The sequence below is a fragment of the Terrapene carolina genome, unplaced genomic scaffold, assembly GCF_002925995.2.
Source record: "Terrapene carolina triunguis isolate 2854851 unplaced genomic scaffold, T_m_triunguis-2.0 Scaffold66, whole genome shotgun sequence".
Classification (NCBI taxonomy): Eukaryota; Metazoa; Chordata; order Testudines; family Emydidae; genus Terrapene; species Terrapene triunguis.
The window spans coordinates 57,359,769-57,378,164 of record NW_020664417.1 but is presented as its reverse complement, the minus strand read 5'-3'; the positions used below and the strand labels follow the sequence as shown (position 1 = coordinate 57,378,164).

At 41.2% G+C, this 18,396-nt stretch overlaps 1 protein-coding gene across 1 annotated transcript in view; it reads right to left on the bottom strand.

Annotated features, from left to right (window-relative positions):
* Window positions 1-1,963: 1,963 nt before the first annotated feature.
* GABRG1 (gamma-aminobutyric acid type A receptor gamma1 subunit) overlaps window positions 1,964-18,396 on the bottom strand; it is a 73,519-nt gene continuing 57,086 nt past the window's right edge. Inside the window, exons 6-9 of the mRNA XM_024211691.1 lie at window positions 17,894-18,031; window positions 17,426-17,578; window positions 14,230-14,441; window positions 1,964-2,242 (exon numbers count right to left, since the gene is read on the bottom strand). Of these exons, the coding sequence (XP_024067459.1) occupies window positions 1,964-2,242; window positions 14,230-14,441; window positions 17,426-17,578; window positions 17,894-18,031 (782 nt within the window). The remainder of the gene's footprint in view (window positions 2,243-14,229; window positions 14,442-17,425; window positions 17,579-17,893; window positions 18,032-18,396) is intronic.

Below are 18,396 nucleotides of genomic sequence, written 5' to 3'. Positions count from 1 at the left end.
TTGATTTCAAGGGAGTTAGGCACCTAAATATTTTTGAGGATCTGGACCTCTGAATTCAGTGTGGAATGTACATCAAACCATATTGTTTTTGGTACCAGTGACTATAAGGATACAGTATGTTTCTGAGACGCATCCAGAGAAGGGATGATTTCAATAGAACTCTAGAGTCTTCCCCTTTAAAATGATAAATCTTTGTCTACTTCAAGCTATCAGTTATTTTATACTTTGTGGAGATATCCTCTGATACAGTGAAGTCTGCACTAAGGCCCATCTATAGTAGACAACTCCTTGTCCCACACATCCCTTTTAAAGTATCCTCAAGGACTCTTTTGTTTGACTTTTAGTTAAGGAATTCTTCAATTACACAGCTGACTTTTGTGGGTTAGCTTGAGACCAGTTTCATTGTCTATGAAAGGTCAGAAAGCAGAAAGGATTGTACTTTTCTGCAGTAAAGACAAAATGATTTATGATACAAAACTGCTAATTAATTTAGCCAGCCAACAATATTCAACAAGCGGTGAGCTCAGTCTAGCAAGTCCACCACTTGCACAATATCCACTAATGTCAATGGAACATCTGAGTGAGGAGGGGGTGCATGACAGGGTCCTATGCTTTTTAGGGATGTGTCACACCATGGAGAATTACCTGAAATACATAATTATTTTTCTTTCTGAATAATACACATTTCCAATTAAACATACAATTATTACAACAGCCATTATAAAATCAATTCATATTACAAGTGTACTAAAACTGCTGCTTTTTAGTATTGACTCAGAAGGAGACACACAGAGATGAACAGAATCAATAGAAGCACTACCATTTTGAATTATCCTGTAAAGAATATGGGTTTCTGAGGAAGTGAAGGAGGCCTTTGCTCTGAGGGCTGGAGTTGGAAAGCAATGCCTCTGAATGTAATGACTATGGCAGTGGTAGAGTTTGGGAGAACAATAGCTGGCCCCAAGTCCTACAAACTCTACTGAGCACAATGGTTTTTACAACCCTGGATAGTCCATTTAAATGAATGAGACTAGTTGGGGGAAGAGAGCAGGAGAAAGGAAGGAGAAGCACTATGTTCAGTGCCCCGATCCTGATCTGGTTTAAAGTGGAATAGTTCTGGTGAAATCAGTAGAGCTGCGCCAATTTACATTAGTTAAGGATCTCTGCAGGATTTTGCCCCTTTTTCGGAACCCTAGGAAACTACCAATAGCTAAGTAATGACGGGCAAAGTGCAAGCATAAACTTAACCCAAGTTCTAAGCACAAAACTTATGTGATGGTCAGGATCACACCAGTTCAGAATTACTATCGCCTTCATATAACATGTCAGTTTCATGTTGCTTTCATTAAGTGCTAATTAACTGCATTCAGGTTTACACATACTTGTGACCAGTATTATGCAGAGGACAAATGGTTAAATGGACCAGAGGAATATTCCACGCCAACCTCTTTAAAATAGGAATTTATAAAAGTTCAGGTGTTTTTTATTTTTAAAAGTCACTCTGTGGTAGAAAAGGTAGATATGAGAATGATTCAATAACAGTGCTGCTACACCTATTTTATTAAGGCTTTGTTAACTTTGGTGTAAGAGATGCTACAATGTTTAGCTGTTATTCCATTTAAAAACAAAATGTAAAAGTTATGAAGAGGTGCCTGATTCAGCCATTTAACCACTGGTTTCTCTGCATTTTTGTTAGAGCTGGACAAAAGAAAAAATTTCAGAAAAAGTTTTTTGAAAGTTTTACCCCTAATTTCAAAAGTTAAAAATTAGCTATATAATTGATCAATTAGAGATGGAAAAGTATGAAAATGTCATTCTATTTCCTTTCATTTTTTCAGAATTTCAATTTTCATGCGAATTTCAGAGATTTTGAGCAGCTCTAATTCTATATTTTTCACTGAGGTACATTAAACAGTATCAGTGTTAAGTTATCCCTTTTCTGAGTTTGTCAAACCTCTGGAATTTATAGGTAAAGGTAACCAATCCAATAAACAAGATTGAACAAGGCAAAGGCTGTTGGAAAGAAGATTCGAGAATAGGAGTCGATTTTGGCAACACGGATGTGTATTCTTCCTTCTCTCCAAGAACCTGTGCGGCAGTCTTCAAAACAACAAAAAAAGCTGGTGCAGTCTTTGCCTTCCAGGCACTCATATCCATAATCCTCATCACGCTGTTGGAGGTGATTAATGTTGTTAATTGCTATTAATGTTGATCTAGGACGGACAGCAATTGCAGTCGATTTCTAAAGAAAACAATATGTTGGTTACAGTCAGAGAGAAAAAAATAACCCTTATGTTTCTCTGGGCGATGTCCAACTACACACATTTTACAGTACAATACACAGAATTTCATGTTTGAAGAAATCAATTCTGGAAACTTTTCCAGTTATGAAACATTTTATAATTAACTGATGAGGCCAAAGGATCATGAATATTTTCACATGGTGCAATGCACAGTAAATTGTTCTGTGAGGCAGGAATACTGAATAATAGGTTACACAGACAGAGTTAGGTGATCCTATCTATACAGCACAAAGAACATTTTGCAACACAGTTGCAGCCTGAAACTTGGGTCACAAACTTGTTCACAAGCAGGATAAGAACACTACTGCCATGGAAAATGGTGGATTCTCTGTCTATTAATGTTGTCAGATCAAGCCTGGATGCCTTTCCGGAAGATATGCTTTAGCCAAACAAGTTATTAGGCTCAATACAGTGGTAACTGTATGAAAGTTTAATGGCCTTTGTACACAGGAGTTCAGACTAAATGATCTAATGGTCTCTTCTGGAATTAAAGTTGATGAATGGTAGACTCGGGCAGTTGGGAACCAAGAGCCAAACTCTTCCCCAGCAGAACTCCATTCAAGTCAGTGAAATTGAACCAGTGATTAATATGCACCATGTGTTAACTGTGTTGAATGGACATGTGCCATATGGAAAGGCAACCTTGCTATAACCTGGTAAAATATTTTATGTAGATAATCTTATCAGGTAAGTGACGGAAGTCCTATCATCTGATATTAAATAATAATAAAAAAAAAATAATAATAATAATAATACATAATGGACTATACAAAGGATGTTCTGTTCTACTGTCCTGAATTTTCTTCTTCCTACTCACACTATTTACTTTAATCTTTCCTCCTTCCACTAGTCTCCTTTTTTCATGTCATTTCTCAACTTCAGTCCCCTGGTTCCTTCCCCCATGATTCCTCTATCAACTGTTTCCCCACTCTTCTTCATTCCCGAGTCTATCCTCTTTCCAACCCCAACTCCACACTCCTCATTTGTCCTCTCATTCACTCTCCTTGTTTCTTCCAACCTCAGATTTGGTGTCCCCTCCCGCATTTTCAGACAGAAAAAAAATGGTGATCCTTCATATTATCCCTATGTAATGCTCATATATGTTCCCTTTCCTCTTCCAGCACTTTGATTGAGCACCTTGGTATACTGAACAGGAATGAGACAGAAAGCAATGGAAAGAAATACATTTAGAAGATAGGCCAAGAGAGCACAAATTTGCAATGAAAGCATTTATATCGCTAGCACCTGAAAATATGGAAGGGAACCTCTCTAAAAGATTTGTGGGTGCACATGTTGGGGAGCACATGGTGGGGGCAAGCAAAAAAACCATACAAGATGACCAATAACAGACATGGGAACCAAAGTCATCTGGGACCTTGCACTTTTGGGGTGCTGTTTCACCACTTACAAGGCTCTGCCTTAAACATTGTGTAGGTCTCCGATTCCTTGCTAAGACAGTGATTTGTGCCAGTGCATCTTTGCAGCCAGTAGTCTCCCAGAGTTGGTACTGAAGTGGTACAATGGACAGCAGCCACTGGCATTGCCCAAAGCCTCCAGAAATGTTATTTAAATAATGTATTTTAACATGTTATGTCAACTTTATCATAAGCACGGACATTTTGCAGAGACTGCTGTTTCTCATTTTTGGACAGGAGCTAATTATTATCCTGTAGGAATTAATTATTGTCTTCAATTTTGTGAAAATACAGTACTACCTACATTAGCAATCAACAGTTAGATGTTTCTCATTTCAATTAATACAAAAATGTTTGTTTTTAAATTAGAAAAAAAGTTGCAGTTCAACTTTATTGTTTATTACTAATTTATACCAATAAGTAGAAAGATACAAGACCTGATTCACTACAGGGCTACCCTGGTTTTACACCAACCTTACTCCATTGGTTTCACTGGTGTAAAATTCAAGGAACAGTGGTGAAGGCTGCATAAAGGGTGCTGTGGGGGATGAGGTCTCTAAACTTGATGTCATGAAGAAAATAACCAAAACCACTTCTTTCAGCTTTTACTTCTATGCAATGTAGAGAAATAAAATGCTTTTTTCAGAAGCATTTTTCTTTTAACTAACTATTCATTTAGCAAATAATTCAAAAATGTATAAAAGTGTTAAGCAGCAGAAGCACAAAACAGGTCAAAACATTTTATACCTTTCCACATTCAATAATCCCGTTTATTAATTATGGCCTCACAGCACCTCTGTAAGACAGTTAAGTATTATTATACCCGCATTATAAAAGGGAAAATTGAGGCCCAGAGCTGTCAAGTCATTTATCCAAGATGGCATAGCTATTCGGTGCCAGAGGTGTCCTGACTATTGGTATAAAAAGATACCCACGAATCTTGAAACTACACAAAGCAAGGGTCTCTGATGCTCCATTGAGCAGTTCTAATTCTATCCAGTAAGGCAGTGGTTCCCAAACTTGTTCCGCTGCTTGTGCAGGGAAAGACCCTGGCGGGCCGGGCTGGTTTGTTTACCTGCCACGTGCGCAGGTTCAGCCGATCGTAGTTCCCACTGGCCGCGGTTTGCTGCTGCAGGCCAGTGGGGGCCAGGGCCGGCTCCAGGCACCAGCTTAGCAAGCAGGTGCTTGGGGCGGCCAATTCAAAGGGGCGGCACTCCGTCCGGTAACGGGGCGGCACGTCCAGGTCTTCGGCGGAAATTTGGTGGCGGGTCCCTCATTCCCTCTCTTCCCCTTTGAGCTGCCGCCGAACTGCCGCCGAAGAGGAAGAGAGAGAGGACCCGCCGCCGAACTGCCGCAGAAGAAGCGGCGCGGTTGAGCTGCCGCCGAAGTGCCGCCGCTCTCTTTTTTTTTTTTTGCCACTTGGGGCAGCAGAAAAGCTGGAGCCGGCCCTGATGGGGGCTGTGGGAAGGGTGGACAGTACATTCCTCGGCTCACGCTGCTTCCAGCAGCTCCCATTGGCCAGGAGCAGCGAACCGTGGCCACTGGGAGCCACGATCAGCCAAACTTGCGGACGTGGCAGGTAAACAAACTGGACTGGCCCACCGGGGCTTTCCCTGAACAAGCAGCGGAACAAGTTTGGGAACCACTGCAGTAAGGGAACACACACATAACTTACCCAAACCGTTACAATATGTAATGGCTTAATACTTTTATTTTTAGGTAAGAATAAAAGGGTATCTGAGGCGTGTCTAGGTCCTTTGCTCCTAGATTTTCTTCCTCATAAAGATCAAATTTTGTAGGAGGAGAAGTTATGGTGTATGCATGTCAGTAAGTGAAAGATGGAACAGTAGAAAAAGAAGCATATGCATTTAAGAGAGTATGTCCCACTGTTAGGAACAAGTTTAATCTGTGTCTAGTTTGGAAGACATAATGGCAGCACACGTCCACCAGGGTAAGTGCCATTTACAAAAAATATTGTGGACAACCTAAAATGCTCCTTTTACTCCAGTATATGACTGAGACAACCACAGCAAAGGGCACAACATGTGGAAGAATAACGCTATACAACCACTACTGACTGGTCTTTCTCTCCTTAGGCCAGCAAAGAGTTGAGAATGCTGCAGATGTGATGTCCTCATACTCATTCAGGAGATGGAGAAGAAATGAGAAAGACCTGAGTCACACAATAGTGATCAGTCTAGTCATGAGGAGAATTAGTGGAATGTTCCACAGAGGGACTCAGAGAATAAATAAACAAATTAATTAGTGGAGATATCCTATCTCCTAGAACTGGAAGGGACCTTGAAAGGTCATCGAGTCCAGCCCCCTGCCTTCACTAGCAGGATCAAGTACTGCCCCAGATCCCTAAGTGGCCCCCTCAAGGATTGAACTCACAACCCTGGGTTTAGCAGGCCAATGCTCAAACCACTAAGTGAATGACAATGATTGGAATGTTCCATAGCACAGAGTTTCAGAGGAGGGAGAATCATTGGGGACCAAAAAAAAAAAAGAGATAGAGAGAAAACGTAGTATGAGGGGAAAAAAGAAATAATGGAGAGAGGAGAAAGATAGCATGAGAACGAGAAAGGGGAGAGAAAAGAGCAGATTAGCTCAGAAGGAAAGAAAACCTTAAAAATAAAAAAGTAAACATTAAAATCTAGAGGTCAGGAAAGGCCAGATCCTCAGCTGGTGTAAATCAGCACGTATGTTTCCCAGACCTGAAGAAGACACTGTGTAAGCTGGAAAGCTTGTCTCTCTCATCAACAGAAGTTGGTCTAATAAAAGATATCATCTCACCCACCTTGTCTCACTAATCCTAGGACTGATACGGTTAGAACAACACTGCATACACCTTGCCTCTTGAAATTTCCCTGCTGTGTCTTTTCATAGAATCATAGAATATCAGGGTTGGAAGGGACCTCAGGAGGTCATCTAGTCCAACCCCCTGCTCAAAGCTGGACCAATTCCCAACTAAATCATCCCAGCCAGGGCTTTGTCAAGCCGGGCCTTAAAAACCTCCAAGGAAGGAGACACCACCACCTCCCTAGGTAACGCATTCCAGTGCTTCACCACCCTCCTAGTGAAATAGAGTTTCCTAATATCCAACCTAAACCTCCCCAGCTGCAACTTGAGACCATTACTCCTTGTTCTGTCATCAGGTACCACTGAGAACAGTCTAGATCCATCCTCTTTGGAACCCCCTTTCAGGTAGTTGAAAGCAGCTCTCAAATCCCTCCTCATTCTTCTCTTCTGCAGACTAAACAATCCCAGTTCCCTCAGCCTCTCCTCATAAGTCATATGCTCTAGCCCCCTAATCATTTTTGTTGCCCTCCGCTGGACTCTTTCCAATTTTTCCAAATCCTTCTTGTAGTGTGGGGCCCAAAACTGGACACAGTACTCCAGATGAGGCTTCACCAATGTCGAATAGAGGGGAAAGATCACATCCCTCGATCTGCTGGCAATGCCCCTACTTATACAGCCCAAAATGCCGTTAGCCTTCTTGACAACAAGGGCACATTGTTGACTCATATCCAGCTTCTCGTCCACTGTAACCCCTAGATCCTTTTCTGCAGAACTGCTTCCTAGCCATTCGGTCCCTAGTCTGTAACAGTGCATGGGATTCTTCCGTCCTAAGTGCAGGACTCTGCACTTGTCCTTGTTGAACATCATCAGGTTTCTTTTGGCCCAATCCTCTAATTTGTCTAGATCCCTCTGTATCTTATCCCTACCCTCCAGCATATCTACCACTCCTCCCAGTTTAGTGTCATCTGCAAAATTGCTGAGAGTGCAGTCCACGCCATCCTCCAAATCATTAATGAAGATATTGAACAAAACCAGCCCCAGGACCGACCCTTGGGGCACTCCGCTTGAAACTGGCTGCCAACTAGACATGGAGCCATTGATCACTATCTGTTGAGCCCGACGATTTAGCCAGCTTTCTATCCACCTTATAGTCCATTCACCCAGCCCATACTTCTTTAACTTGGTGGCAAGAATACTGTGGGAATCTGTGTATTTTGTGTAATCTCCATCCATGTGACACATAACAATGACTTTTAAATATGGAACTTCGTTACTCAGCCTATTTCTCACATCCTGGGAAATTTTTAACTTAATGAATATTCTACTTTCAGAAAGCTATTTACCATTCTAGTGTTGCTAAGACAATAACTCTTCATTCAAACTCCTTTATTCATGGAAATATGTTTTCATCTTCATATATTGTAGTAATCTTGCTGTTGTGAGAATATACAGATGAGATGTAACCTTTTGCTTATTTATCTGACATGGTTATATCTTTATATATTGCATAATGATATGCTGCATATTAATATTTTATTATGTTTACCCTTTTGGGATTATTAAAAATGTATTATGTTCACTGAAGGGAAAAAGTAACCCCTTTTTATAATAACTTGGATAATTTTTCTCTGGGCATGAAAATTAACTTAGCCCTACAGCCATCACTGAAAGGGCTATGTGAATACTAACAAATGAAATAAAATGCTGTTGATGAATTCACCTCCTGCCCCTACATGTTAGTAAGTATTCCGTAGAATAAACACAGTTCTAATCAGCTGCAGAATCTCGCCCTTTGCTAAAATGCTATGTCATCAGCCTCTTCTTGGAGTAAACTCCAGGAGTAATAATCTCTTACTAAATGCCCAGCTGGAAATAGAAGACTCCTATAAGACATCTTTCCAGAAGAAGTGTGAATGAAATCTTTTCATAAAGAATTAAACTGATTTTTTTAATTAAATTGGTTTTAAAATAATATACCCATAATCAGAAGGAAAAAAGGAATTAATATAGAACTTGAAGAAAGGCAGTTGAAAAAAACATCAGGGTTTGTAACTATATGGCTTCTCTGTAATTAAATAGATTGCTAGTTTAATTGTTCTATTTGGAATTAGAAATCTCACTGCATTTAAACAATGTCAGTGAGCAAAAACGATTTTTCATTAGACTGGCATCTTTTATAACTAAATGCATTAAATTAAAAACATTACTCCTCTATTTTCAGATTAATCACTTAACAAATGTGAGTGCTCCGATATTTTTAGTTTGCTATAAACATGTTTGAAGAAATCTGGATGAACAGATGGGTGCATTTCTCAGACCTTAAGAAACAAAGCACATTTATAAAGGAAAACACATAATTAAACAGTGTTCTAGATATTATATCATTGGTTCTCATCTTAGATAAATCTTTAGCTACACATTCAGTAATTGATTCTACGTATGCCTCACCAATACTGTATATTTTATATTGCTTTATGTGCTGTAAGTCTTGTACCATTTGGCAGAATATCACACAAATGCTTAGTTTATGAAAGCAAATTCTGTAGTCTGGGAATTCTATATTAATGCACCTCCATTACTTTAATGGATATTGGTCAGCCACTATTTCAAAAGAGATGTTTAGATATTTTGACTCTGATATTAGAAGACATTTAATACTAATAAAATATTATTATGAAAAAATATATAAAATTAACCAACTCTCTTTCCCAGAGGCTGGGAAAGAAGAGAGATTCTTATTATTTCTATTATTAAAATACATGGGATGCATTCAGCCCCACTGGTGATGGAGGCAGATTAGCTAGGTTAAAGTGAAGGGCAGTTTCTCCTCCTCTCTCTGGCTTGGATAGACAGCACTCCCACACAGCAACCTCTCCTCCTTGGTACATTGAGAGCTTCCCCTCCTGTTTCAGTCTACCATGACCAGTAGACACATACTGCAGTGACCTCCCTGGAGCCATGCCCTAAAAGTGAAGCTCAGACACACCATCACCGGCAGCTTCTATCTTTGTCACCCCCTCCCATCAATTAGGCTTAGGCTCCCCTTCCATCTGTGACTGCATGTCCTCCGACCAGTTGGATTGAAGAGATTCCAAGCCTTCCTTTCACCTGCTGCCGCCATGGCTCCCTGATTGGGCTGGACTGCCCTAGAATCATGGGGCTGCAAAGGTGACTTAAAATTACATCTCCCCCCCACACACACACTCCATCCTAGACCTATCCCAAACATAGTTCAGCCAGAATAGAGAACCTGATCTCAACAGCAATGTTCACCTTTGCTACTGTGGGGAAAAAGAACTGGGGGGCCTTCTTTATGACAGCCAAAGTAACACCGAAGGCCCAAAATCAGGCCCTCTGACAGAGGCTCGATATACTGACTGCCCTTACAAAAGGCAGTACAGGCCAGGGCCTGAACAAGACTGAGCTGCACAATTCCCTGCCAAATTCGGTCAAGGGTTATGACCAGAGGAGGGGGGGGAAGGAACAATGCAAAAGCCTTAGCAACATAATAACCACTTTAGCAACTTCATAACGGCTTGTTTGTGAAATATAATAACCGCTTATATGAAGAAATTGCTTTGCAAAGGCCAACTTCTCCTGTAGTTCCAGCTATCTGCAAAATTAGCCAATCATATATCTTCTTTGGGCATCCTGTGTTAACCCCCATGCCCATAACCGTAAAACCCCGGAAAAATAATATGTACTCTGACGAGAAATACCCCCAAAGTGGTGCCACGTAACACCCATAACGGAAACCACCAAAAGACCCCTTACCTAATATGCACCCAATTCTCGTAAAATAATAAGGAAGGTGCCAGGAATAGGGGGGCAGGCCCCAACATTAATTTCTCGCAAATGACATATAATTTGTACTGTGCTTGCGGTTTGACGAAATAAAGGCAGCCTGTGCGCTGACCTAAGTGTGGCAGTCTTTGGACTGTTACCCCAATGCATTGGTATGTATGTCAATAAACTGGCCTCAGGCTTGAGTCTTTGAACTAAAATCAATGCGTGGGTGTCTTTGACCACGACAATTTGGGGGCTCGTCCGGGATCAGTCGACGTCCCACTGGACCAGAGGACCGTGGACCGCTTCCACACCGATCCCAGGTGCCAGGTAAGAGACCGTTGTCTCTATTTGGGCTTCGGTGGGGAGCTGCCCATAGGCTCTGGGTTCAGGTAAGGGCGCGCTGTGATCCGAACCTTTTGAGGCTAGACTCATTTGCCTGACGCCTGTTCGTTTTGTGTGTGTCTGTTCTGTAACTTGTCTGTTTAATCTCTTGCATCATGCTGCGCTATCTCTATCATTGTTTACTTAGGCTATAAGCTAGGGAGTGGCATAGGGAACTGTCTGTTCTGTGCTGTGTGTACACGAGGGTCTTAGACCCAACGGTTTCCTTGGGACAGCCTCGGTGAAATTACTGGGACATCTGTCTGGCAGTTAAACACTTTTAGAGTGCCAGCCCAGTATAAAAACAAGTTTCAGATGAAAGGAGATTATTTAGGCAGGAACAGAGGCTGAATAGGCTGGGTGGTAGAACGGGGAAGTCACTTGGCCCCATGAGGACGGGGAATTTGTTTATTATGTGCTGATACCCGACAAGGATAAGAAGTACGCCAAGCTCCTTTGCTTTGCATTAATAGTTTCCTACTTTGTGTTAGTTAGCTTTGCCTCATCCTTCGCGGACTGGTCCCCCCGGAGGGTGAAGGACAGGCTGCTGAGGGACCCCGGGAAGGTGGACCCCATAGTAAGTAGGGGCGGAATCCACTCTCTGGACCCTACGGTGGGTAGGGCGGAATCCAGAGGGTCCTGGAGCAGCCGAAGGGGTTGGCAGGGCTCCCACCAGCAATAGGCTGTGTGGACCGGTGAGAACTGCCGCCCGGGGATTGGCAGGACTCCCACCAGCAAATAATCTGTGTGGACCGGTGAGGACTGTCGTAGCAAAGATCCCGGTTTAGGTGTGTTGTATGCTTGTGGGCCGTGAGGTGTCCCTACCCCAGGTTTTCCCTAAAGGGTGCCAAGAAGCCCCTCCTTGCTCGGAGAGTGGGGAGTCCCCGGGAAACCGCCCATGTACTCCTGGACAGTAGAGTAACCCATCCTGTTCTCTTGAAGGCAGGCCGGTGCTCTCTGCCCGAGAAGGGGTGTGTGGGGACCAGGCCTTTCAAAGGCAGAAATATGTATTTTCTTGTACACGTCTAGGGGCTCGTCCGGGATATGAGCCCGGGACCTCTTGCAACCCAAGCGAGAATCATACTCCTAGACAACAGACCAAATGCATGTGATTAAGGTTAAATACAACAAAGAGGCCAAAGCATTTCAGACTGCCTATCAAGTAGGTACCCTAGGTTCTTCCCACAATGTTTTATGTTTTGCCTCTAAAGAAATTACCCAAGCCACGCCCAGCCTCTTCACTTCCTTAGTCTTAAAAATACTAGCTGGTATAATTCTTGTAATCTGTTGCTGTTTATTAATCGCCACCCTCTGCTGTCTTTGCAAGGTATGTCATTTACCCCATCTACAGGTTCAACCACCGCCCCAAGCCCTTCTTTTCCCCATAGATATCCCCGAAACCACATTATATTCCCCCTCAGACCCAGAAAATAAGTCACCTTAGTGTCAAATCCATCAGTACCCCCAGTCTCGTGTCCGCTAAACCCCCCTTATCACCAACTAAGTCTGGATACTGCACTATGGCCCTTTTAGCAAATTACGATAATGATGCCTACATGGCATCAGAGGAGGGAAATTGTGGGGAAAAAGAACTGGGGGGCCTTCTTTATGACAGCCAAAGTAACACCGAAGGCCCAAAATCAGGCCCTCTGACAGAGGCTCGATATATTGACTGCCCTTACAAAAGGCAGTACAGGCCATGGCCTGAACAAGACTGAGCTGCACAATTCCCTGCCAGTCAAGGGTTATGAGGAGGGAGGGGGAAGGAACAATGCAAAAGCCTTAGCAACATAATAACCACTTTAGCAACTTCATAACCGCTTGTTTGTGAAATATAATAACTGCTTATATGAAGAAATTGCTTTGCAAAGGCCAACTTCTCCTGTAGTTCCAGCTATCTGCAAAATTAGCCAATCATATATCTTCTTTGGGCGTCCTGTGTTAACCCCCTATGCCCATAACCGTAAAACCCCGGAAAAATAATATGTACTCTGATGAGAAATACCCCCAAAGTGGTGCCAAGTAACACCCATAACGGAAACCACCAAAAGACCCCTTACCTAATATGCACCCAATTCTCATAAAATAATAAGGAAGGTGCCAGGAATAGGGGGGCAGGCCCCAACATTAATTTCTCGCAAATGACGTATAATTTGTACTGTGCTCGCGGTTTGACGAAATAAAGGCAGCCTGCGCACTGACCTAGGTGTGGCAGTCTTCGGACTGTTACCCCAATGCATTGGTATGTATGTCAATAAACTGGCCTCAGGCTTGAGTCTTTGAACTAAAATCAATGCGTGGGTGTCTTTGACCACGACACTACCTACAAACTTTTTCTTTGATCTGGTCATGAAAGGACGCTCTATCTGTCATTCTCTGATTTTCTCAGGCTGGGGGAAAAAAGAAGGAGGTCTTAGTCACCCATGCAGTGGTATTGCCACCAAGCTGTATCTTCTTATAATTCAATGATTTGGAAGGGTGTTTTGCAGCAAGACAGCTTTGGGGCATTTTCCAGCCTCTTAGATCTTCCTGCAGGGTTCCCAAAGAAAGTGGTGACCAAACTTAAATTATTATGAAATAAGGCTATTTCAGTTTGTGTTTCAATGCATAAGATATTCAATGCCTTTATCTCAATGTTTTGTCAATTTAAAGTTTAGTTTCAAGTATTTTTCCTATTTGCTAGTATTAGATTCTTTGGAAAATATACTGAACAGGTTTTATATATTAGAACACATAGTTCATTAAAATAGTCTAATATTTGTTCCTGCACTTCTGCTGTGTGGAGCTTCACACTCAGCAATCACAGACTTTAATACCAGGGTGTTGATTCAATTAAAAAAGATCCTTAAATGAGGCTATGGAATTTGCTTTTCATGAAAGCAAGGAATAAAGAATTCTGGCTGAAGTTGGATATAATGTTTTCTATGCAAGTGTTCAAAGACAGTAATGGCAGTCCAAGTGAATCCTCATAACCTCAATCCACCTACATCATCTCTGCTGCTACAGTATTGTGCCCTGATCCTATATTTGGATGTGTTAGCATGGACCCTGCACACATGCCGAATCTTCAGTGGGATTCATCACTCTGTGGGTTACTGGGTCTGCACTGGTGGATCCTGATGAAACATTGGGGCTTTGGGTTTCTCCTTTGAAGCCATGGAAAATTATGTTCAACTGCTTTTTGGCTTAATTTATATCCATTAGAGAGTAGGATGAGCCTACATTCATGTTCGTTTGTGCAATTATCAGGAAATGAATCCAAGGGTGAAAGGCTGTCGTGTTAGCTACCTTTGACTGAGCCTCGCAGTTTGCCAGCTAGTCTCTTAAACGTTCCTTTTAGATTACAAGCTTCTTGGGGCAGGGACCATCATTTTGTTCTGTGTTTATACAGCACCTAACCCACTGGGTTCCTTGTCCATGACTAGGCTCTCAGGTGTTATGTTCATACCAATAATAACAAGTACAAAAATAACTTTTTGTAAAAAATAAAATAAAGACATTACAACTAAGTAGGCTTTTCCCAAATTTCTTAAACTTACAGCTGGCTTATGTTTTGATGACTTCTCTTTCTCTTTGTTCCCTTTTTTGTTGCTGGTGAAGTAATGCAAGGTGCCATATTCCATCAAGGCAGCAAACACAAAAATGAAGCAAACTGAAACAAAAAGGTCCATTGCTGTCACGTATGAGACCTTGGGGAGAGATTTCCTAGCAATTGTACTTAGTGTTGTCATAGTCAATACTGTAGTAATACCTGTTCAAAACAGAAACAAAGGGAGGTATTTCAATAAGTGATCCTACAGACAGATTTAGTTGTGAAACATTTAATTTATTCCCTTTAGTACCAAAGCAATCAAACTGGCACAGCGTTCCCCAATGCTACAATCAGATCTGAGCAAACTGACTCTTCCACCTACACAGAGCCTACTGACTTTCATGAGGCTCCACATGAGCACAAATATATGTGCCAGCACAAGAGTCCATCCCCATGGATCCAATGGCAGGACTGGGGCCATAGAGAGCTAGATGATTTTAGCCTCTATTCAAATCCTCTCTGTTCTCCCCACACACTGCAGAGTTAAATAACTTGTAAAGGTCTGTGAAATTTTCAACATTTTACACAGCGTAATGTTATTCAGACTTTACATATTTAAAAAGTGTGAATAAGGAACAAATGTAAATATCTAGGGAAAAGGTGCACTACTTAACCATCGATTCTTCCAAAAAGCCCAGAAGAAAGGGTTAACTGGGTGAAATGTAATGGCCCTTGATATACAGGAGGTCAGACTGGATGATCTAATGATCCCTTCTGGCCTTCAAGTCTATGAAAGTTCTAACTCATAGAAGAGGTATTCCACCTAAGACTCACTGCACAGTCTTTGACATACGAACCAATCACACAGAAGAGCTGGCTTTAGTAACTATATATTCAGAATCCACACCAAATCACACTTCATTGATGTAATACAACAATTTTTTATTATATTTTCTGCTTCACGAGGATTAACTTTAGAATACAACGGCTACTCCAATTTCATACTGGCACACCTGACAATGCAGAGAAGTATCTAGTGGGATTTTCAAAAATGCCTACCTCCCAGCAGGTTTTTTTTTTTTTAAATCCATTAGGTGCCTATGTGCATCTTTTTGCCTATGTGCATCTTTAGGTGCCTTCAAAAATCTGAACCACTGTGCTTTGGAAAGGCACAATTTCCACCAAAGTTCTGCTATACATGTGGGTGGGGTGAGCAGTCAGCTCCATCCATTAGCAAGTCCCCATCTTCAATGCACCATTCCCACTGCAGCAGCCAGTGGGGAAGGGATGGGCATGGCCCTGTATCCTCCCCACTACTCTATTTTCAGAGTCCTGTTCCATAGGGGAAGAGGTAGCAGTTGCAAACATTCCCAATGTTCCTCACAATGAAAGCAGTACAGACGCTGCTATTGTGAAGCTATGGAATGGCTGCTCACAAGTGGAAATGGGGTGGGGAGAAAAGGTGTCTGGATTGCTCCTCTGTCCCCATGGATGCAACAGAGTTTCCTCATAGTCCAGCCCTTTAATGATAGAAATAAACTTTAGCACAGGAGCTCTGTTTGTCAAATAGAGTTAAAATGTGGTTAAACTCAGAAGAGTGACTCTAAAAAAACAGCATGGTGGGGTATTCTGGTTTTGTGTTTCCCTCCCACAATGATTTCATATCAAATTAGCTCCATTTACAAGTAAAATCTCTGACTACCACCACCACACCACTCCATCTGCCAGTCAGCAAAATCATCCTGGGATCTGACAGTCAACCAGGGTTCTTTACTGCTTATACATCAGTCAACAGTAACTAACCCAACTGGCGTGAGTTATAGGTGCAGTACTATAAACCTCTATAACATACCTGAAACATATTTTAGTTGGAACAGGGTTACTGTTGCTGATATGAGAGCCGAGGGGGGGAGGGGGGGGAAGGAATAGCTTGATTGTCATATCCTAGGGTAAGTTTTCAGGGCTGGCAGTTTAGAAGAAACAACTTGTAAAGTGAACAAATTGAATATGAAGTTGGCAAGAGACAATGAATCGGGAACATAGGATGCCATATTTACATTCTCTTTTCAGACTGTACCCACGCTGAGGTTTAAATACTATACTTTAGAGGTAATTTATATAGATTCTAAATATCGTGAGACATGTCAAATTATTAGGTTTTAAATTCTATTCACTAAAATTTTATGTAACTTTTTGTTAATTAAATAGCATAGAACTAAGTGACCAAATTTATCACATTTTTAAAAAAATCTAGATCTTCCTGTGTTCTTCCTGTACATTAATGCTGTCAGTAAATTCCTGTTACTCATACTCCAGTATGTAAATACTAGTATATTGAACAATATTTTCTTTGTAACCAAATTTGCAAGTGTTCTCCTACAGACTAAAAGTGTTTATTCTGACAAACCAATACTTTTGAAGAGAGCATAAATAACTGCAACATGTTAACAAGAGTAAATATGGTTTCTTTAGTACCACAAAAATTAGAAACTGTTTTAGCTACTACTATTCTTAAACTGGTTTAATTAAATGAGCTGGGATGAGTGCCTTAACCAAATGTTAAAACAGAACCAATATTGAAAGGGCTATACATTTAGACTGATAGGCTGCTGTGCTCCGTTGCATGGAGCACAGGAAAACCATGGAAATAACAGAAATGGGGCTTAATTCTGCTCTCACACAGCCTTAACTCCATTATTAATTTCAGTAGAGTTACTCCCAATTTTTCCAGGTGTGAGAGGAGAATTAGGCACATGTAGACAGGAACAACTATTAAGTTTAAGGATCCTTTCCCTTCTGCATACAGAAAAGGGTGACTTGCTCACTGAGAAAGGAGCCAGAGAACGGAAAACTTGTGGTCCCAGGCCAATAAAGACACAGATATGTTAAACACTGGGATTAGTTAATCTTCCTGGATCAGCTTCCCCTGTGTTCTGCAACTCTCACTGCAGCAAAATCATGCCTCTCCGCCTAATCATTGACCATGCTGCCATCATACTGGATGATGAGAAGAGCATATATAGAAAACTCCTCTATGTGCACAGCTGCAGATCCATGGGGTTTGGATCAGGATTCCCTGAGGATTTTCAGCCTCTGCTGTGGTGTCCCCTGGTGCAAGCCCAGAATCATAATTTTAAAGTCATGGATATTTTTGATTTGTTTCTTTCTCTCTGAAGATTTTTATGCATGGGGAACATACATACCTAATGATGTCCTTGCAGGCACAGCGTCTTTATTAATCCAAAATGAGACCCATGAAAGAACAACTGTTAGTATACAAGGAATGTATGTCTGAATAGTAAAGTATCCCATGCGTCTGCTCAGATCAAAGAAGATTGTCATGATAATATAGTCCCCTACGAGGAAAAAGCCCACAATTCTAATTAGACATTGCAAGTGGTTTTCTATCCCATAATTTTTGGTATTCTTGTTCCAAATACATACCATGTTGTAAAATTTACAGTGGGAAACATAATGTACTTTCCTTTTAAACAAAGCTGCCAAAGGACTTTTATCCATTAAAACAGGTCATCTGCAATTCTGTTTTGCCCTAGACATTAGCAGCACACATAACAACTAAATTGTCCCTTGCACAATTTAGGCAAAGAATGAAAGTGCATAGGCTGCTAATCCTTTAAATGCATGCAAGAAAACATCAGGTTTTTCCTTACCAGACAGAGTATGAGAAATTTCAGTTGTATTTCGTAACCCTACAAATGCAAACTGGTATAATCTCCAGTATTTGGGATCTGCGACTTCAACAGAGGTTTTCTTCCATTTGTATTCAATTTCATTTCTGGGATATCCATCTAGAACAAAGTAGAGTAAACCAAGTATTCATTCACAGTATACAGCAAAGAATGCTTTCACTTGTGATTTCTGAAATTAGATACAACCCAAATAAGTGGGTCAGAAAACAACTGCTCCATAACATACCTGATATACTATTAAGCTTTAGCCTGCAAATGTCTCAGTTTTAAGATGGCTAAAAGTTCTACCAACCAAAATGATAGAGAATACAGACATTTAAGGAAAATGTATGTCTCAAATTAATAATGCAATATTTAAATATGAAAAAGTTTAGCTTGTAGTGATTCTGTTTCTTTAGAATGATAGTTTAATGTAATACAACAGAGGGGCATAATTTGAGAAGCATATTTAAAGCTTAAATGTG